This window comes from Pelobates fuscus, chromosome 5, assembly GCF_036172605.1.
Source record: "Pelobates fuscus isolate aPelFus1 chromosome 5, aPelFus1.pri, whole genome shotgun sequence".
In the NCBI taxonomy this organism is placed as follows: domain Eukaryota; kingdom Metazoa; phylum Chordata; class Amphibia; order Anura; family Pelobatidae; genus Pelobates; species Pelobates fuscus.
The window spans coordinates 24,790,829-24,814,137 of NC_086321.1; the positions used below are offsets into that span (position 1 = coordinate 24,790,829).

The 23,309-nt window shown below is 39.1% G+C and overlaps 1 protein-coding gene across 1 annotated transcript in view; it reads left to right on the top strand.

The window, feature by feature from the left end:
* The first annotated feature begins 698 nt into the window (after positions 1 to 698).
* The window catches only part of LOC134610619 (solute carrier organic anion transporter family member 4C1-like), a 53,338-nt gene continuing 30,727 nt past the window's right edge, over positions 699 to 23,309 (top strand). Inside the window, exons 1-2 of the mRNA XM_063453665.1 lie at positions 699 to 1,195; positions 18,043 to 18,306. Coding sequence (XP_063309735.1) covers positions 802 to 1,195; positions 18,043 to 18,306 — 658 coding nt within the window. The 5' untranslated portion in view covers positions 699 to 801. The remainder of the gene's footprint in view (positions 1,196 to 18,042; positions 18,307 to 23,309) is intronic.

Genomic DNA, 23,309 nt, shown 5'->3' on the forward strand with positions numbered 1-23,309 from the left:
TCTTGTCAAATCTTGTCTGTTTTTGCTGAAACTCGGACATTGACATTTTTGTTCACTTCAGTTTGAAAATTGGTGAATAAACCTCTAAATGGCAAACTTTAAGCTGAAATAGTCACGCTTTAGCTTTGGTGGAGTTGCTGATTTTTTTTTTCATAGTTTCAGCACTTTTTGCAATTGTTTTTAAAAAATTGTTGTTCAATGAATAAACCTCTTATAATTTAAAAAAAATATATATATATTTTTTTTTTTACTGACACGCAGAGAGCTGAGAGTGATGGGAGTTGCAGTGCACAGAATCATAACTCCCAGTGTTGTTGTTTTAGAATGTAGAACTATTTATTGATCACCATTATAAGTGAACAATATGCAGTCTGGTGACATTCTCTACAATTATTTCCAGACTTATACTGAAGCAAGGGATTGGACTAAAATAAAGAGAGCTCCAAGTCAAAGCACTAACATGCACATCAAGCAGTAGACCACAGACACACAAGCAAGTTTGCATGTCAGAGATGTCAGTGGTTTGGTGAAGGTTCTGTAAAATACTCAGACAGAGTAAATGCATTGTGACAAGTGTTTGTGTTTTGCTTCGGCATCTGTCTTATCTCGAGGAAGAGTTCAGACAGGTACAGTGGGCCTGGTCTTAAAGCAAGTCAGGTGATCAATACACCTTGGTTAATAGATCCAGGCAGGACAGGTAGAGGTGTGGTCTGTCCCTGGCAGGTAAGTTTACCCCAAAGTGCTGCCAAGAAACAGGGATAATAAAAATCGAGGTGTCCCCACCTCCCTGTGACTCAACTCATGCCTGATAGAGATGATATTACGTTGCTTCACTTGCCAAGCATCACTAGAGGAAGGTGCGCAGATTACAGAGACAGACAGTCAGACTATCTGCATGGACATCTGAAAAAGCTGCTCAGACCCCATGAGAGGCTGAACAGAGCAGTGAATGTCATGGAGGAGGGAATTGATAACCCCAGCTTTGTTTCTAGTGGAGACTTGGATCTGCAATCCTTGGAGAAGAGGAATGGAACCCTGCAACCCCCATCTCAGCCCCCAGAAGTGTCCCATCACTCTGAGGAGGAGTTTGAAGAAGGTCCCTGTGGATGGGGTAGCTGTGTCCCAAGGTGCCTGCAGTGGTGCAACAACCCCAAGGGGTATTTATTGATGTACAGCCTTCTGGCTATTATGCAAGGTGAGTGGAACTTTGTGCTTCTCGCTGCAACAATGTAACAGGCTCAGATCTGCAACTTCTCTCCCAGAGTAAATGGCTTGTTCTAGGAAACTGTATACCAGCTTTATAGCATTGGGTTTGTGTCTTTTGCACACTGTACACAAAGATAGTTTGAGGCTGCCACAATGGACAGATCCACATCTTCTAACCATTCAAGTGCTTTAATCAATGAAATTCTGAGACCAGCCTCCAGAATAAATTCCCATCTTCTAATCCAATCAAATTCTGATTCAGCCACAATGATTAGCTGTTACTCAGTAAAGTGCTAAATAGGTGAGAAGTATCCCTGCACTTCTGGTGGTTTCATTGTGAGTCTCCCTAAAGGGAATGGCAATAGCTAATGATAACTATCAGGTGTGATCCTTTGCGAACCTGCGTTTTAATAATGTAGGGGGTTAGGGGTGACATTTAGATGATGTGCCCCTTCTATCAATGTCATTGTTACAGTCAGCGTGCATCATTGACATGGTGTTTCCCTGTTCTAGGAGATAATTGCAGTTCTTCATTTAATAGCATCACAGAAACTGTTGTCACTTTGTTGTGTAAAAGTACTCTGGGGTAATTTTCAGACCTGATCAACTGAACACAGATTTAGAGAAGGAAGTGTTACAGTTCAGTGGTTTCACCACTAACCGATTCAGTCAGTGCTTCCTGTAGAGCTGTAAAAACACACTTTTTTTTTAAAAAAAAAAAAGTAAATTTTTACCTGTATTTTATTATTATTATTGTTGTTGTTATTATTGTCATTATTTTTATTTTTTTTTTAGCACAATAGGGGCTCTTGGATATGTTGCTTTTAGTTTGATGGGTTATGCCCTGCACCAGGCAGCCAGCAGTTTCATAATGACCCTGTTTTTGTTCAGCCCATAGTACATACTTCTACTCTGGTTATACTAGTTCCTTTAATTGGGTGATGCTCAAGACTTGACACTCACTTCCAGTCTATTTCCAGCTATTAATGCTGAGTTCCAAAATTTGTGTTTACACATAATGTGCAATGCTGGAGTTCAGTTTCACTTTTCTTGTGTGGTAAAAAAATACAATGGTTCTATTTATTTTAACAAATACAATATCATATTGTATTACTATTCTTCACAAAAGTGGGACTTGAAAGAGAATTTCGTGACACTTTGTTGCTGTATCAGTCCTGTAATGTAAATGCAAAACACTGAGGTATTGTTTTCTTTTAATATCATGTTTTTTTTATTGGACTAATATGTGTAATGACGTGATTTTGGGAGTTCATCCTTTAAAAAAAAATAAAAAAAAAAAATAATAATAATATAATATATATATTATTTAATAAAAATAAAGCCCATAATAAAGGGAGGACCTCCCTGTCATGGACCCAGGGTTGCAGGGCAGGGGTTCCTATTGTCTGGGTGGCAGTCTTACAGGGCATTCATTATTTTATTATAAATCGTGTATTTTCAGTTGTGTTTCCCTGTTTTATAACTGGTATTAGACAAACAATGGCTATAGTTCACTGATGCAATCTCTACAAGAGGGAACCAGGGCATCGGTGCCAGGAAGTCTAAGTGAATTGTTTATTTTTGGGGGGCTGAGGGCTCGCAAGGGACGCAAGGAGTTATAGGAGGAGGATTTGATTGGGAACTGTATCTACTGTTGGATGCCCTATTGTATGCTAATGACTCCTGTCTAGTATAAATAGCAGTATATATTTTATAGAAATAAAATCAGATCTACTTTTGACCCCTACATGTAATCTTGACTCATGGTCTGGAGTAGTGGTTATAGTCACTGGCTGTAATTCATATCTGAATGTGGATCAGATCACTCAGAGAGGATCATCTGAGCACTCCCAACGTAACAGAGTGTTTCGTCTCAGCGAGGCAATAGTGGATGTTCCGAAATCCTCAGCCAGAGTACCAGAATCCAAAGACACTTCCGAAAGCTCATCATTACAAATTTCTGTTGGTTTTATACCAAAACAGCAGAACGCAAAACATAGATTTCCAATTTAGCTATTTTTGACCCCAAAAATTAATTTCATATTGCATGAAATTTTCTTTTTTATTTATATATTTTTTTAAGTGAATAACCCTACCTAAATTTTACTGTAAATGAACTGTTACTACTTACCTTATTTTCTAAACCTAACTCTAATCTTACAACTACAACCCTACTACCAGCACTAACCCTAGACTGGACATTTAGGCTCACATGATAATTAAGATAATTGAGATTTTTTGGGAAATTCAAAGTGAACTTTAAATTTTAAGGCCAAATCTGACTTGGAATTTGTTTTTCTTATTTTGCTATATTGGCCTTAAATGTGAAATTTACTTTGAATTCCAGACACTTCTCCTCATGGTGAATAACTGACTGATTTCTATGAGAATAAATAGACTAAGCAGTCAAGTCATGCAGTCTTGGTCATTGACTCCCACTTGGTACAGTATGATCCTGGTGTGTACCTGATTTAGGAGCTGCCTCTAGTATTGCAGCATCAATGTGACAGGGGCAGGCTCGTAAAGAGTTTTACTGGAGTGCCTCATGCCCCAGGCATTCAGCTATACCCCACATGCCGGCAATGAAGCCTTGTGACAAAGAACATCCAATGACTGTTGCATGGTGGTGCCACAGTGACTGGTTGCCTGAGCTAGTCATCTGTGGGGCTATTGCTTGACTGACTCATTCAGTGAAGATTCCAGCAATATCCGGGTATTGCCATTGTTGGCGTGATCCACAATTAAAGGGATGCTTAAATGTCGAATGTACACTGCGTGTCCTCTGCCAGAAAGTGCATATATTGTGGGGGCACAGTGTTGGAAGGCAGGCACGGACAAACAAATGACTTTTTGTTCTTCTTTCTATTGTGTGCTTTTTGCACACTCATCCCACTGATCTTTTTGGATATTTTTACTCACACACAGCATGTAATATATGGGTTTGACAGATGGAGGTTGCTAAAGTAAACACATATCCCTGCGTCCATCAGTATGGCCAGTGCAGCATGATGGACCATTAGAGATATATTTCTCAGTAAATGAACACCCCACACATTTAAAGCACTTTAGCTTGCTGAATAGTGTATATTTTTTTAATTTTGCAAAAACTGCAGATTTCTATAGAAATTGCCACATGTATAAATTAGCCTGCTTACACACCCTGGCAATAGGTCCTGTTACATCGGGGTTGTTTAGCTCAGTAAAATTAAACTCAAGGGACAGCAATTGCTCAGAGAGCACCTGCTTTGCAAAGACTTCTCACTGATCTGCATTGGGAAATCTGTGATTAGTAGTGATGTCCCGAACGGTTCGCTGGCGAATAGTTCCTGGCGAACATAGCGTGTTCACGTTCGCCACGGATGGCGAATATATGCGATGTTCGGTCCGCCCCCTATTTCTTTTTTTTGTGGCCAAATTTACTAAGTAAAAGTTACTTAGTATTAGTAAATTGCGCCCCTATCGCAATACCGCGAGTAGGGGCATGTCTATTAAACAGTGAGCAGCCTGTGGCTGCTCACTGTTAAAAAAAATAAATAAAAAGGGTCCCCCCTCCCTGAGTGGGTGGGGGCCCTAAATACCAATAGGGGGGGGACCTATCGTCCTCCCCCCCCCCCCGGCCCCCATCCCTGAGCGTTGGGTGGGGGCCCTAAAATGAACAATAAGGGGGGGACCTACTGTCCCCCCCGGCCCTCACCCCTGAGTGGTGGGTGGGGGCCCTAAAATAAACAATAAGGGGGGGGACCTACTGTCTTTGGAATTTCCCCACGCTGTGTAAAATGACAAAGAGCACTCTGATTGGCTTAAACCAGCCAATTTAGAGTGTTCTTAGCCTAATTGCAGGGCATGGCAAGGCTATATAAGCCTTCCCCTGCCCTGCAGACTGCGCGGAGCCCTCCATGGGTATTTTTTTTTTTATTTTTTTGTGCGCTTGTTTTTTTTTTTGTTTTTTTTTTTTAATTGCGTCGGTTATTATGTTTTTTTTATTTGTCCTTTTTTGGGTCTGAAAAAAGAAGATTGTAGAAGAAAGAAAACATCGAATGGTAAGTTGTTCTTAAATAATTTTTTTTTACAGGTTTTTAGTTAAAGGTCCCCCCCTCATTATTTTTAGGGTGAGGGGGGTAGGTAGGGGGGGTGGGGGCCAGGGGGGACAACAGGTCCCCCCCTTATTGTTATTGTTCATTTTAGGGCCCCCACCCACCGCTCAGGGGTGGGGGCCGGGAGGGACAATAGGTCCCCCCTTATTGTTCATTTTAGGGCTCCCACCCACTGCTCAGGGGTGGGCGCTGGGGGGGACAATAGGTCCCCCCTTATTGTTCATTTTAGGGCCCCCACCCACCGCTCAGGGGTGGGGGCCGGGGGGGGACAGTAGGTCCCCCCCCTTATTGTTAATTTTAGGGCCCCCACCCACCGCTCAGGGGTGGTGGCCGGGGGGAACAGTAGGTCCCCCCCTTATTGTTCATTTTAGGGCCCCCACCCAACGCTCAGGGGTGGGGGCCGGGGGGGAACAGTAGGTCCCCCCCCCCTTATTGTTAATTTTAGGGCCCCCACCCGACGCTCAGGGGTGGGGGCCGGGAGGGGACATTAGGTCCCCCCCTTATTGTTATTTTTAGGGCCCCCACCCGCCGCTCAGGGGTGGGGGCTGGAGAGGGGGTGGACAGTAGGTCCTCCCTCATTATCTTTATGGCCCCCACCCGCCACCCAGGGGGGGGGAGGACAGGAGGCCCCCCCCCTCATTATCTTAATGGCCCCCACCCGCCACCCAGGGGTGGGGGCCAGGAGGGGGAGGACAGTAGGTCCCCCCCCCCATTATCATTATGGCCGCCGCCCAGGGGTGGGGGCCGGAGAGGGGGAGGACAGTAGGTCCACCCCTCATTATCTTGATGGCCCCCCCACCCACTGCCCAGGGGTAGGGGCCGGGGGGGGGAAGGAGAGTAGGTCTCCCCCCCCCCCCCATTTCAACCACTATTGTGGCCAGATAGAATCCCTGTGGGTTTTAAAATTCGCCTGCCTATTGAAGTCTATGGCGGTTCGCCCGGTTCGCGAACATTTGCGGAAGTCTAAAATTTTTTATGTTCGCGACATCACTAGTGATTAGACAGCTACAGAAAAACTGGGCGAGGAAAGATTAGTCATCTACAACTTGCCCACAACTAAAAAATGGATAATGAAATGCATGCATGCCTTCATTGGGAATACATTTAGTAATTTGTTAAAACAAATTTATATATTTTTTTCTCACATTGGAGCATTCCTTTAAAAAGACACAGATCATGTTTGTGTGACCCCTTTTCCACCAATGACAACTGATTTATGTTATTACTTTTGAGCATTATTCATGGGCACTGTATATTGAGAGGGATGCCAATGGAGGACGAGGCTCAATACTCCCCACAGGCCGTTTTTAGACAGGGGCTGAATTTGCTAAATGATAATCTATGTACAGCGTTAACTAAGCTCTGATGCAGGTCCTGAAGAGAAATGAACTACAGTGAATAGTTAAAATAGAATTAATTGAATTTGCTAAATGGATTTAATCAACTTTTAGATTTTTAAATGTTGGTATATGTGTTCTTTTTGCTTGTTTTTTGTTTTATTTCGCTATACCTTGGTTTTGTGCACATACAAAGAAAAATAACTAAATCTAATTAACATCAAAATAACTTATTATGTAGGTTTCAAAAGTCATAAAGATGTATTCAGGAAATGTTAAACTGCCATGAATTCAAAATCAAATTGGTAATTCTTCCAACCCCGCTACTTTTAAAACACATACATTGACTTTCAGAAGAATTGGAAGGGAACCTGTGGCTTGCTTTGTTTTGAAATCTCCATCATGGTTTACCAAGTTTTAGAGAGGTAAAAATATTATTTGGATGAGAGCATGGACAGACTGTATGCACTGATTTTTTTGTGGTAAGGGATTAGAGACAATTTCTCTAAAAAACCAAAGTTGGCAGAAAAGGGAATTTTTTTTTTTTTTTTTTTTTTTACCTCTTATTCACTACAGAGAATAGTAGTAAATTGAAATCCAAATTGCAAAATTGTTAACATTGTTAGAATTTATATAGCCCAAAATGTTGCACAGTTGTCTGGAATACAAATGTATACTGGAGCTTAGCTAACGTTTACAAGGACAGAGAATAGTCAGGGACGAGCCATAGTCAGAGAAGCCAGAAAGCAGGAATAGAGATATCTCAATAGCCGAGTTAAAGGAGAATAGAAAATAGAATAGTCAGAACCAAAATAATACATAATAATAATAATAACCCGCTATTGGGAGCAAAACTTGAAACACAGCAGGGCAGTGACCTGTGCCCATTAAGCCTTTTTATATAGTGGTTCTTTAATTTTGTAGCCATGCCGCCTAAACAGTTGAATTCAAACATATTGATAGCATCGACATAGAATGGAGTTAATGAGGCTACCAAGACAAACAAAATCGGGGAAATTGTACGGTCCAATAATTTTTTTTTATTTTTTATTGCATGCCCGAAATGTTGTCACAATTTGCTTGGATGTTCCTATTAAAAGTCTGCATCTGAAAGAATATTAGAACATTGAGTATAGAACACCTTTTTATGGTTAAAGTTTTGCTTTAAATTGAGTGCAGTCCCTGCATTGTGGCTTTGGCCATCTTAACATATATGTCTGTGCTTCCATTATCATACTCCCTCTTCACTCCTACACTATCACTAAACATTACAACATACATTGTCATCAACATCAATCTAAACATCATATAAAACAGATGATGCATTGCAGTGAAGCATGTATTAGGAGACAGTAATGCCATCTTGGGATTCTGGAAACCTTTTGATCTTCAGTGTCCTGATTTTAAAATGTTTCCTGAACCCTCAATGTCATATTGTTAATATCTCTAAAATGATCTAATACATTTTTACTTTTTTTTTTGTTTGTTTTTTTGTCTTCATGATTTTCTAAAATGTTTGTGAATATTTAAACGTATTAGGGTTTGTTCATTAAACCTTAAGTTAATGCCATAAAAATGTAACTGAAGGCTTAACATAAACTTGGGTAACAATTAATTAAACTGCTCTCTGCTTGAACGTTACCGCGACTTTGCAAACAAACGTTGCAGGACCGATTGGGAATCTGTTCTTCTGTTCAACATGGAAGGGTTTATTCACTGAACACCAAATTCTAGTAAATTGAAATGCTAATTTTAGAGATCTTCTTCTTTCCTTCAAAATCAGTCAATAGTGTCTAACTTTTTAAACTGTCTATCATTTGTCTTTCAATTCCCTAGAGTTCACTGAGAACTCACTCAGATGCATTCACCAAAATGGTTATTGTGAGGAATTGACAAATTGTACATATCAAGCTGAAATATCAGAGTTGATACGCTAATTATAAGAAGAATCATGTTTGTCTATTGAGGCCTAGACTTTAAATTTTCCATGTCCGATTTCACAGTTCTTAGTCGGCAGGGTGAAGTTGAATATAGTTGAAAGTTTTAATCTATGAAACATACTGCAGTCCTAGCAAAATAGGATGAATACCCAGACCAGCGATGGGCAACCTTCGGCACTCCAAATGTTGTGGACTACTTTTCCCTTGATGCTTTGCCAGCCTAATTGGTGTAAGAAAATTATGGGAGACGTAGTCCATAACATCTGGTGCGCCGAAGGTTGCCTTCACCTGCTTAAGGGCTTCGAACAAAATTAAATTCAATAATTAAACCTGTTGGCAACATAGGAGAATACTTCATTACAATAATAATGATGATCTTTGTGGGTTAGCTAACTGAATTACAACCTAAACCTTAGATATTCTTCTGTATCTGGTTACTCCCATTGCTGTAGTTTCAATGAGATGGTTAGACATTTCATTTTTTGTTTTTGTTCCAGTGCAAACTATTTGACTCTTTACATATGATCATATCATTTAAAGGAACAAGCTAAATTAAATAGTGTAGGGAAACGTACGTGTATATCTGTTAGCATATCTGTATGTGACTAGTAGTGAATATCTGTGTGTGTGTTAGTGTCTGTGTATAGAAGCGTGTGTGTTGTGGGTGGGGCTGGACAGTGGGGCAGTAAAGGGCACCAAGAGTTCTGATGTCAGCCATTTAGTAGGTAATATACCAAACCGTAGATAGTGTCACGTTTAAACATTTCATATGAAGGAACACAACTGCAGATTTCTTATAGTTCGAATATTTATTAGGAGTAATTGGTATTGACTTTAATTCCAATATACAGGTACTGTAGCATTAAGTATTAAACGATAAATGAAGTCCACAGTTATATGCACTGTAGCTTTAAGGAGTAAACGGAACTGAAGCAGCAAGAGTCCTTTAGTAGTATTAATTAATTAGATGATAAGAAGTTACAATAGCTGTTCCATAGACTTTAACTGAAGAAGGATAGATGCAGCTAACTGAGACAAGTATGTGTTGAAGTTAGCTGTAACGGTTGGCTTTAACGAAGGACTTTGGAGACAGGAAATAACAGCTTTAGATGCAACGTTTATCAGAGAAGTTTTACTTAGCTTCCGGCTTATAGAACACTGGTTCCCGAGATTCCTCAGAGGCAGATTATCCTGCATGGATAGAGTTCAGCTTTAGCCGTGGATGAGGAGAGGCGAAGGGAACTTGAAGTCTTCTATTCCGGTCCGGTAACAGCAGGTTTTCACAACTAAGTTGCAGCCGGTTCGTGAGTACAGAACGTAGTTCATTAATCCAGCCTCGATCAGCTGGTGCGGTCAGATTAAATAGGGAGACCGGGTCATGAAGGGGTGTGGCTAAGCTCCGTGGAACCAGGAAGTAAGGGGATATTATAGTTAAGGCATGACAGATAGTCTTGGAGTATGTCTGTATGCTTTTTATATGTGTAAAAGTAGTTTTATATTTTAAGCCTATATTTGGGCAGATGAATGCTATCGCCATTTCTGCAACCCAAAAACAGGCAAATAATAGCTTTATATTTTTAAATTAATTTTACATGCCCTGCCTCTCTAACACACAACCTTCTTTCTTTTTGGTAGTTGCTGCTGCTCAGCAATGTAACTCCCACTAATCCTGGTCAGACAGGGACATGTAATTCCGGTTCTGCAAAAGATTAGGGCCTCAGACTGCATTTAACGGACTTGTAAATTGCTTACTATAAATCATTGCAAGGCTGACTTAACTGTCTGTGTTGTGTAGGATTCAGAAATAAGATTTGACCGTAGAAATGGTCAATAGACTATCTGAAAGGCAATCTTCAGGTCACGTATCGTTGTGTGCGTGGTTATGCTTGTTATTTGTATCCTCTCAATAAAGAATTAAAATAAATAGTGAACATATCATGTAATAGTTTATAAACACAGAGTTGTTTCACAGCAGCAAAGCACTTCATTCACAGGGTTAGGTTTTAACACTTTAAACACCGGTTTAGTTTATAAATAACTGGAAACAATACACTTTAAAGTCAATCTGTATTTGAATAACAGAAAGGAGTTCTCCACAAATATAGTAACCGTAGAATTCTCATGCATAAATTGTGCTTCAAAGCCAAGTAATCTAGTAAATAAACAAGAATAGCTTAGATGGTACAAGCAATAATATAATTTACGCAGCTAACCACAAAGCTGTGTTGCCTTTTAGTAATACAGGAAGGCAGGAAATCCCAATATTTCGTCTTGGCAACCTTTTTCAACAGGTCCTTTAAAGCACCGTTTACGTATGAGAATTCTACTTTAATTGGTGTTGATTCCTTTCTATTCAAATAAAGATTGGCTTTTACATCGAGTGCTGCTGATTTGGTAGAAATCTTACTTCCCCCCCCCCCCCCCCAAGGAAGGTGGTCGTCCACTGATCTTCGAGAAATAACGGGCAGTTGTCAATAGAATTCGTTATATTCCCAAAACTTTTATATTAAGGATTTTTTTTTTTATTCCCATTGCCTTCTTTCGTTACCACTCATATTTTTAGTTTGCACATTATCCACTTTTATCTATGCAGATAATCCCAAACGTCTTCCTGGTTTCTTTTCGTTGTATTTTTTAAAGTTTATTTTTCTTCCCCATTCTTTTCAATTATATATATTTTGAGCTCCACTAGCTATTTAGGGTGTTTTATACCCAACCACTGTCTTTTTATTTCATTATTTAATCTGCTTCCACTGATCTTCACCTAATTCATTTATTTCATATTCAGTCTGGTCAATTTACGCTTCTGTGAATTAATCCAACAATAAACAGAAATCTAGGATAATAAAGCCTTGCTCCACAGTAATTACTAAACAATATAAAGTATATAATACAGAGCAAAGTGTAGGTGGGTGCATGGCTAATTTACCAACGGCAAACTCCAAACAAAAATGGCAACACTTACAGGCCTAGACCCTTTAGACCAGGAGTGCCCAAAGGTAGATCCCCAGATGTTGTCGAGCTCCAACTCCCATGATGCTTTAGAATGACAAAAAAAAACATGGTTTCCCATCAACATGCGTTTCTCTGTCTCTCACACTTTCAAAATACCCGAGAGATTATATTTTTAGACTAGATTTAATGTTGGCAATATACCTACGGTTAATGTTCATGTTGGAAGTTTACCAGCTTTCTGAGAAATATAGGACAGGTCATAGCTGTTAACAGTTTCTTGCCTTACTGTAATTTACTTAACCTCCTATGTTTAAACCATGACAAGAGCAAACATTTGTTTAACCCCTTAAGGACCAAACTTCTGGAATAAAAGGGAATCAGGACATGTCACACATGTCATGTGTCCTTAAGGGGTTAAGCGATTTTGTCTGAATTTAATTGTTCGTAATCGTCAAATTGTTTTACATATGGGGTCACCAGGTGAGAATGATTTGAAATCAACTTGTTAAGTTATCAATTAGCCAGAATTTAATTAGGAAAACTAACATTTGCATATCTCTAGTTACAACTGCTGCATTTTCTGTCCGTTCTACAAACCGGTAATTTTAAAGGTCTAGAAAGTCATGCTCACAGTCATCAATACAAGTAGCTTCTAGGGATCTCCATGGACATCTGCTACAATGTAATTGTGTTCTGTATTTTAACAAGTAGCAAGAATGACCTATTGATTTCTTAAATCTGACACCGCTGTACAATATGCTTCCTTGACTTTTTTTCGAACACTCGCCAGGGGATAGCATTCGTCAGAAGGTATTTCCCAGAAGGCATGTATACCAGTAATTATTCCAATGCTGTTTCGAGAGTAAGAGAGATTTTGTATCTAGAGAAAACTAAAATTGAGAAAAACAACTGTTACATAATCAAAGGTAAAAATTATACTTTAATCAAATGGGGGAAAAACATGTTGAAAAACCTATAACAACTCAATTAATACATTCTATTATAGAAACATAGAATATGACGGCAGATAAGAACCATTCGGCCCATCTAGTCTGCCCAGTTTTCTAAATACTTTCATTAGTCCCTGGCCTTATCTTATAGTTAGGATAGCCTTATGCCTATCCCACGCATGCTTAAACTCCTTTACTGTGTTAACCTCTACCACTTCAGCTGAATGTCCCTAAAACAAAATATTGAACTAAAATATGTATTAAATATGGCAGCGTTTGCAGACTGCATGACACGTCGATAAGTACATATATTATATATGTTAAAGGGATAAAAAGTTAAAGGGGCACTCCAGACCCCTAAACAACGTTAGCTTGCTGAAAAGCCTTATGTGTAAAAAAATGTTTCTCCTATATATTTTTTTTTTTCATTTTACAAAATTGAAGATTTCAAAAGCAACTCACAGTTTTATAAATTATACTACTTACACCCCCTTGACTTTCAAGCAGATCAGCAGTCATGGTACTTCCTGGTTTGGTTAGCTCAGTGGAGCTAAGCACAGAGCACCTGCCTTGTAAAGCGGGGCTAGAGGGGGAGGACTTGCAAAGGCTTGCAGACAAGACAGCTGCAGGTTTTGCAAGCTGTATTAGTTATAACCACAATGACAAAAATGCATAATTAAATACATACGTGATGTCATTGAAGGTATATCTACTAAATAGTGATTTTATATTTCATTTGTATTTTGGTAGTGAAATGTCCCTTTAAAATAATCCTTATTTAAAATTTGTAAAAAATATTGCCAAATATTGAAATTAAGACGAATATGACATGCATGAAAATGCACTGTATTATGTTCCGGGAGTTAATCTTTATTATAATGATTAACCTTTGAGACAATCATTCGAGGATAAACACACACACCATGGGACAGTGATACATTTTGTGTCGATAGTAGGTATCTGCGAACATGCAGGCGTAGATGAAGCAACTCGGGCCTGTTTGAATTAAATGCTTTGTTCCTTGGATTCCAGATAGGTTTTCTCGCATATCACAAAGTCGGCAAAACACTACAGTGCTCACAATTAAAGATTTGAGTTCAATCCTTATTATATGATCCGTAATTTGCGAGAAGCCATGGCTCCAGGTATATTACCTTGAGAAAATATAAACAATTCGTGCTGAGATAAAACAACATTTACTCATATACATCACCTGCATATCTCAAGTTGAACTTTGAGAAGTCCTTCTTGGACATAGAAACTCAAGAAATCCGGTTTCTAGAACGACCCCAGAGTCTACAGACTCACATGCAAATAGATCTTCATCTATTAAAATAATTAAGCCAATGTTGCTGTATCTCTTGCTCAGAGAAACTTTGCCAGCATTTCATATCTGAACTGACCTTATGGGTGAGATGAGTCTGATATACACGTGGAATAAGTGCTCCCTGTAATGGCACAAGTGAGCGAGAACATGTTTGAGACCTGAGCAGGGCACTAACCGCAGAGCAAGCTTAAAATGTTTCTCTGAGCCTTTTCCCATCCTCCGTTCTCATATTCTCTGTTTGTTGTAAAAAATATTGTATTTATATTCTCGACGATTTGAAGTTTCTGCTTTTTTGTAACGATCTATAATTCTACCTGGGGATACTGTAGTCGTCCTTCCCAGAACCCTTAGGACGTCATTGATGGATGATACGTTACATGGCACAGGAATTTATGGGACAGATTTAAATTGAGTGTGTGGAAATAGTTATAGTATAGGAAGAAAGACTGGTAGTACCCTGTTAAAATCAATGTGTGTGGCATAAATCCAGAAATTATTCACGAGGATCACAATCTCTGGCATGATGTTTTGGAACTAACACAGACAATGTGTTTTATGGACAAAAGTTAACTTGTAGTTTATAGATATTCTGAGCAGACTGTCAAAGATAAAAGTACAAAATATTTTAAAAGACATTCAAACTGAGAACTTTATTGACCTGTAAAGCAATTTTACAACACTTAAGATTGTACTTAAATACAAATAAGTTAATAAAATAACTGATTATGATGTTTCCATTAACATTATATGTGCCGAAGGTTGCTTTAGTAATCTTCTTGGTTTCAGAGGCATACATATGTTGTACGTAAAGAACACAACAAATTCACAAAATGAACTATGAGCCATTAATACATAACTGTCAGACTATATTAAATGTGTTCTCATTAGAGTATTTTAAACATTCATGTTTTTTTTTTTTTTTTTTAATAAAGAATTGTTTTTGTCTTGTTCACAAAACCTGTAAATATTGAGGAATGTTGTTTCGTGGTGTGCTATGATTCTACTGTTCCTTTAATTTTGCAAAATGTTGAGTGTTTGTGTTACATTGTCTCAAGTAAAAGCACTGTGATTTTGAGGAGGAACAGTCTTCAGAACTCTGTCAGCAACAGTCAGTAAGAGGAGTAAAAAGTTGTAAATATTGGGATGGTAATCTAGCGTATAGTTGTTGTATATGTATTGTTGCTGACAGGGAAGAACAGTGTGTGTGTGTGTGTATATGTATGTATATGTATATATATATATATTACTGAAATACCTTGCACTCGGGAAGCAAAACATCGGGATGCACTACCAGGGCTCCAACATCTAATTTGCAAATGGACACTGCACTCTTGGTCTTTCAATAAAAATTTACTTTTATTCCATAATAGTTAAAAACTGGATCAACGTTTCAGTCCCACAAAGTGTGATAGGTCTTGCCCGTGACGCATTTCGCCCCTCCCTTGGGGCTTTCTCAAACGTGAGACCCAAGGGAGGGGTGAAACACGCCACGGGCTATGAACGAGTAAGTACTTTCTTTCTGTCTGCATTGACGAGACCGGCCACGTCTGGGTATTTAATACGGTTTACATACTTTATAGAACTGTTACAGTTCCCTGGGCCAGTGACCGGACAAAGGTTTGGCCTATTTGCTGCATTTTTTTTTTTTTTTTTTGACAATCTTTATCGTTTTTTATGTTTTCTTGTTTCCAAGATCACGTGGGGGGTACAGAAAAGAGTAAAGGTAGGGGGTCAAATCGGATTACAGAACATGCAATAGCTATGCTTGACAGATACATGCCCGTGCGAATATATATATATAGCAGTTTCTGTTTGACTTCATGCGGTTGTCTGAGGGTGGATAACCAGAGTAGTGTTTATTGTTTGTTACGGCATGTCGCAGTATCTTATTTTTGTTTTTGTTTTGTTGTTGTGGTCCTGTAGCATTTGTCCGTGAGGGTGTATATGGCAGGTTTGAGGGCTTAGGTGGGTCTGGTGGGCTGTGAGCTACAGTCGCACCTGGAATGGGAACCTGCTGAGTTTGTGTACCCTCGTATCGGGGACAGGCGTGCTACCTGGGCCGCCAGTTCCGGACCGTTCACGGATGGTCATTCTCTGTGTGTAATGTTCCCTCAATCTTAGGTGTTACGGCTTAGGTCGTCTGTCGTCTTTTGGGTGAGCCAATAATGTCGGGATGTTGCCCGTGTGTTGAGCGACCGGTCAGAGGAGCCCGTGTACTTAGGCCTATCGCAGCGCCTGCTGTGTGTCTGGTCATGAGCTATGGAGTATCGTAAGGCGACTTGGGGGCTGGCGGTGCCGCTTCCTGTCTGCGTTGAGCTCCGTCTACTGGCCTGTCCTTTTATCTGTGCATGATCAGTCGCTCTATGCGTGTTCCAATCCGGTTATGGGTATGGGTCAGTCATGTCCTGCTCGGATCTGAGGTGGGATGGGGGGGGGGGGAGGTGAGGAGGGAGTAAAGAGAGGGGGGGGTATAGCTAAGAAAGAGGTGGGTGAGGGAGTGTAGGGATGTGGGGCGGATGAGGGCTAAGGTATGAGTATAGGTTTCAGGGGGTTGACCTGTCTGCAGCAATGTACAGAAGCCAGGGGGTCCACGTCGGGTTGCATTTCTCTGTGCGGCCTTGGAGGGAAGCAGTCATTGCTTCCATGGTGCGGATTTCTCCTACCCTATCCACCCATTGTTGGAAGGTGGGGGCAGCAGCCTTTTTCCATAGAGTGGGTATCAGGGACTTAGCTGCTGTCAGCAGGTGTTGTTTTTAACTACTATTGGAATAAACAATTTACTTACCTGCTACCCTGGCTGTCTATGAATCCATTGGATCCCACGCACTCTAGGGGCTGATCCTCCCTTGGCGATATATCTATGAGTGGGGCTTTTACCACTCTTAACTTGTGAGTTTGATACCAACTGATTTTTTTTATTCTTTGTGACTCTATTGCACTAGGAGTTCCTTCTACCTTTTTGTCCCCTTTAAGATACCAGAGTTGTGACTGTACAAGATTGCAAGTATATGTCATACTGTTGGTTGTATGTTTCATTATATCACTAATTATTGCTTGTTAATACACCTAGAAACACACCCAGGTTTGTGAATTGTGCAATATCACTTTAAGAAGTTTTAAATATATCTACACCCAGGTTTGTGAATTGTGTAATATCACTTTAAGGAGTTTTAAATATGTCCTCACCTAGGCTTGTGGATTGTGCAATATCACTTTAAGAAGTTTATTAAATATATTAACAGAGGGTGTATTTTTTTTTTTTTTTTTTTTTTGAATACTACGCACCAATATTTTGTGTGTTGTCTTTAGTTTAAGACAACCACCTGAGTGGTTTTCTAATTAATTAATCAATTGTTTAGGTATATAAGTTTGTTTTATCATATGCATTTTTGATGTATTGATCCTGAGGAAAGCCACGGATGGGGCTGAAACGTCGATCAGTTTTTAATGAACAAGCAATAAAGGAATTTTTTCTACTTCAAAAACTTTGTACGGTTTTGTCATTGCAGTGTATGGTAATGGTCAGAAAAAGGGGGAGGAGGGACAACACTACTGAAGGACCTTTAAAACCTGTAAAAATTAATTGAACACTGAACTGTTAACTTTTAAATCACTGATGCCACTATAGTGAATGATTGTTAGGAAGAATAAGGGAAAAACACTTCAGGTAAAGCTGTGCCACTCGTGTTACATAAGTGTGTATTGAGGAACACAAAGCGGGCAAATGTTTTAGGTCCCAAGACCCGGTTGTTCTCTATGTAGCATGCCTACAAAAGACGTTACCTGCCCATATTGATAATTACGGTTCCTCCACCCACTATATGAGCCCATTCTCTGTTTTTTAAAGTTCAGATTGGCTAAAAAACATCAATTTGTTTGCCACAATTGTGCTGTTTGTATTGATCTTAAAGCAAGCCGTGTGCTTTGTATGTCTTGGTGTACTCAATAAAGCTTTTGTGCCTGAGACTATTTGCATACATATATATTTATATACTCTCTCTGCCTGTATACAAATGATCACTCCTACATATACATACAATAGCAAAAATAGTAGTAATATTACAAATTAAGCCAACTTAGTTATTGAAGAAGGTCTACATGGTAAAGATCAACTGATTTTTTTTTTTTTAAATTGTATTTTTAAAAAAAAAAACAAAAAACATTTTTTAAATGTAACTTTTTTTTGTTGTTGCCAGTATATGCAATCTAACACACATTTTCTCTTCTTTTTAGGTACTCTAGTGAACGGTTTGGTAAATGTTGTAATTTCTACCATAGAGAAACGTTACAGCCTGAACAGTTCCTTGACCGGATTAATTGCTGCAAGTTATGACATTGCATTTTGCCTTTTATCACTTTTTATATCTTTCTATGGACAAAGAGGTCACAAGCCGCGATGGCTTGCTTTCTCAGCATTTATGATTGGACTTGGAGCACTCGTATTTTCTGTGCCTCATTTTGCTAGTGGATCATACGAGTTTGGAAGCAAATTCAATGGTAAGATTGTTTTTATTTTCACGATGGTTCTATATATGGGACTATGAAAATTCTGATTTATAAATGACGGTTTTTGAAATATATGGTATGTCTGTATTTATTTTAGTACATATTATCAATGTATCTAATCTTGGGTAATTTTCATACAGAATATAGTTATTATAACAGACTCCTAGAAGTTTACTTAATTTGGTAAAAGGTGATTTTTAAATAGAGTTTATGACAAAATTGCCTGAATTTGGAAAGTATCTGAAAAATCCAATCCTGCTACTTGGGCCAACATTTTATAAATGATTAACAACTCAAATTACTGAAAACAATAACTAAAAACAATAACTATCTATATCTATTTTGTAATCTTTAATCTACAACATAACCATGCAAGCATGTAAAGCAAAAGCAATAAATCGAAGCAGAAGGAAAGCGGTGCATATATGGAAGGGGACAGATATGACAGATTAGTGCTGAAAAATGTGACTGTTCTCGTTTGTTCTGATGTCAAAGTGCAGACGATTCTAGAGCTGTCCACATGTTTGGTAGGGAGCTAATGTAACTTTATGGATTTGACCAAATGGCGAGTATACTCTTTCAGTATGTATGTGCAAGTCATTATGTCCCATAACATAGAAATTTGAAACATATGTAATTCCTAATGCCAAATAAGCATTTTTAAGTATTGACTGATATGATTTTAATGAGCAATACAGCTTTTGAGAGTTTTTATTATTTAGGGCAGAAGGGATACTGATGATATCATGGAATTTGTATCTCTTTTGCCCTATAGAAATTCTTGAAATTCTATACTTTTATTTATATATATATATTTTAATTCTTTAAAAGATAATCAAAATAATCAACCATGACTACAGGCGCATTCTGTATTGAGATATGTTGACAGAGATCTCTTCAATATTTTAGACTGGAGAAAGATTTGATTTTGTTCCCTGAGGTTATTCCATAATTGTGATGCTCTGTAGGAAATGGAGGATCGGCCCGCTTTCTTTTTTGTAATGAGGCAGACTAAATAAAGTGCTGGTACTGGATCAGAGGTTATTGGAGGTGGGAACAGCATTCTGCTCAGGTAGGGCGGGAGCTTCCCAGAAAAGCTCTTAAACACAAGGCTGGAAAGATGAAGGGTGCGTCTGGATTCCAGCAACAGCCAGTTTAGTTATTTTAGCATGTCACAATGGTGGGTCCTGTAATTACATTGCAACATAAAGCAGCAGAACAAGTTTTACAATGAAGTAAATTTATTAAGGTGGGCTTGCAGTATGACGCAAAGGGACATCAGCGCTGGACTTAGGTAAGAAACAGAAGGATTTTTGAGCCTTTGTGCGCTGCAGGAGGGGTGTGAACAAGGAGGGCACTATAGGGTACTACAGTGCGTATTCAATGACTGGCATTATCATTTGTTGTACAATCTGTTTCCTTAAGGGAAACTATAGACTAGGAATACAAAATGGTATTCCTAGCACTTTAGTACCCTATAGTGCCCTCCTTGTTCACACCCCTCCTGCAGCGCACAAGGGCTCAAAAATCCTTCTGTTTCTTACCTAAGTCTAGCGCTGGTTCAGACTCCACTTTTACTCCTCCTTCCCGACATCGGGGACTTAATGTGCATGAGCTGCAATTGCTGTGGTCGCAGTGGAAGAACCCCATAGGAAAGTATTGAATCAGTGCTTTCCAATGGAGTTTTAGCTGACGTTGGATGTCCTCATGCATAGTGTGAGGATATCCAGCGTCCGTTGGGTGATGAAAAGTTGCCTAATGACCCTGATGCACCTCTATTGACTGTCTGGTAGATCGCCACTAGAGATGGAGTTAACCCTGCAATGTAAGTATTGCAGTCTATCACTAACTGCTAATACCATTGCAGGGTTAAACTGACGGGGGCACTGCACCCAGACCAATTCAATGAGCTAAAGTGGTCTGGGTGCCGATATTGTCACTTTACTGTCAGGCTTAAGCAGGATTTGTTTCTGTAGAGGGCACCTAGTTTTGGATATAGTTTTGATGAGAGTTTTTCCATATAGAGGTTAAAGATAGACTGCGGTCTAGCAACATATCTAGGTGTTTGAAATCATGGACTGCGGTCAGTGTGTTATTTGATTTTGTTCTGATACATAGATGGGAAATTGTAATTTATGTACTCTTCCAAAGATCATTGGGTCAATCTTGTCAGTGTTTAGGAAATGTTTATCTGCAATCCACTTTTCTACCTCTGTGAACTGGTAATGAAGCACAGCCTCAAGCTGTGGTAGATTTGATTTGCTAGTGTAGATTACAATCTCAGTAGGCAGATCATTTATGAATAATGTGAGTATGGAGCATTGGTGAACACCACACATGATTGGGAGAAGACACTGTCAGAAATGGACTCTTATTACGATTGCTCCGATACATATGATTGAAACCAGGTTAGTGGATGATCACCAATACCTGAGTTTTTACATTTTTGCAATAGAATGCCATGGTCTACTGTGTCAAATGCCTTGGCAAAAACAAGGAACATTTAGGTCTCCTTGTTCCATGCCAGTTTGGATGTCATTGCAAGCTTTCGAGGGCAGTTGAAACTTAGAATGTAAAGGCAGATAACCCTTTGGCCCATCTAGTCTGCCCAATTTTCTACATACTTTCAATAGTCCTTGGCCTCATCTTCTAGCCAAGATAGCCCTATGCCTATCTCACACATGTTTAAAGTCCCTCACTGTGTTAACCTTTACCACTTCAGCTGGAAGGCTATTCCATGTATCCACCCCCCTCTCAGTAAAGTAATACTTCCTGATTTTATTTTTAAACCTTTGCCCCTCTAATTTAAGACTTTGTCCTCTTGTGATTAGTTTTTCTTCTTTTAAATCTACTCTCCTCCTTAACAGTGTTGATTTAATTTATATATTTAAATGTTTCCATCATATCCCCCAGTCTCGTCTTTCCTCCAAGCTATACATGTTAAGTTCCTTTAACCTTTCCCTGTAAGTTTTATCCTGCAATCCATGAACCAGTTTAGTAGCCCTTCCTTGAACTCTCTCCTAAGGTATCAATATCTTTCTGAAGATATGGTCTCCAGTACTGTGTACAGTACTCCAAGTGAGGTCTCACCAGTGTTCTGTACAATGGCATGAGCACTTCCCTCTTTCTACTGCTAATGCCTCTCCCTATACAACCGAGTATTCTGCTAGCATTTCCTGCTGCTCTACTGCATTGTCTGCCTACCTTTAAATCATCTGAATGAATTACTTCTAAATTCTTTTCCTCCGATGTTTCAGTTAGAACAGTATCACATATTCTGTACTCCACCCTTGGGTTTTTACACCCAAGATTCATTATCTTGCACTTATCCACATTGAACTTATCTAGTTTTTTAGCTTCCCTAAATCATTTGCAATTTGGCTTATTCCCCCTGTAACATTAACCCTGTTGCAAATCATTGTATCATCAGCAAAAAAGACACACCTTACCACCAAGACCTTCTGCAATATCACTAATAAAACCATTACAGAGAATGGGTCCAAGTACAGATCCCTAAGGTACACCATTTGTAACCAGACCTTGCTTCGAATATACTATGTTGACTACATAGGCGTGCGCAGCCTATAGCATTAGGGTGTGCACCCTAAAGTACACACACACACACGCGGATATATATATATATATATATATATATATATATATATATATATATATACACACACACACATATACATACAACAAGAAAAGTCCTGAGAGTGCTATCTTAATTTCCTTTTTTTTACACATACATACATACATACATACATACATACATACATACATACATACATACATACATATACACACACCCACCCTCATATATACAAAATCTCAAACCCCTTATATACACTCTCTCTATAGCTCTTGTACATGGAAATGCATACAAACACACACACTACAATTCCTAGTCACACATAGTACACCACAAACAGACCTTTTTACACACAGACTACACCACAAACAGCTCCCTTTCAGTTTAATCTGTTTGTGTACCAGAAAACTCTGAACAGCTTCTGTGGCTTTTGTGAGCAATCACGTCGTGTGTGAAAAGGTGGCTGCTTTGATAAGTGCCTGCCTGATAAAATATACAAACTGTACATATCCAGGTCTTCAGCCCATCAAGCCTCCCCTTTGCAACACGTATGCTAAATGCAATTTGTCAAACTTCACATTTTCATGCAAGAGACTCTAACTTGGGCTCATTATGAGAATGAGCACACAAATCTCACTTACAAACAGGCTAAATATATATATATATAAAACCCAAACTATAATACTCCTTTAGACAGTAGAAAAAGCTCCATCACCATGTACACTTGTAAGGAAAATACTGTGGGCAAAAAAATATAAAGATATTCTTTTCACAGAATAATGAATCATATGCTTATAAAACACAGCAACTTATATTTAAAAGAGTTTCACACTAAATGTCACATGTGATCTAGTTTCCTCAAAATCTCACTCAAATCCTTGCCCAGCTAAGTATTTATATAACATTGAGGTACATAATTCATGTTATCTAATAAATAATTCTAATTTCTCACAGTCTGTTGCAGGAAACCAAAGAGCATTTAATTACACAAAGAAAAAAAACAACAATTTGTTTGAGATCCATAAACAATTTATCTTACGAAATAATGTGCTTATCTTTAAAACAACCTTGTAAAAGTAAATCTCTTTTTAAAAGGACAGACTGATCTGAACTTTAATTCCGCATTACATCTGTACTTACCTGGTCCTGAGAGCTCCTCTCTCTTTCCTCCCACGCGGCCGTCTGCAAAGAGCGCTGGGAGGAAGTGATGTCTTCACGTGTGACCTCACTTCCTTGCAGCGCTGGGAGGGGAGGGAGAGAGGGACATCTCCACCGGCGGGCAGCAAATGGGGGCCCGCGGCGCTGGCATAGTGGTGAAGCCAGCGGGCCCCCTCTTCACTTATAATGGGTCCAGCTCTTTCAGGGACATAGCATTGTCCTAAAATTAAGGTGGACCCACAAA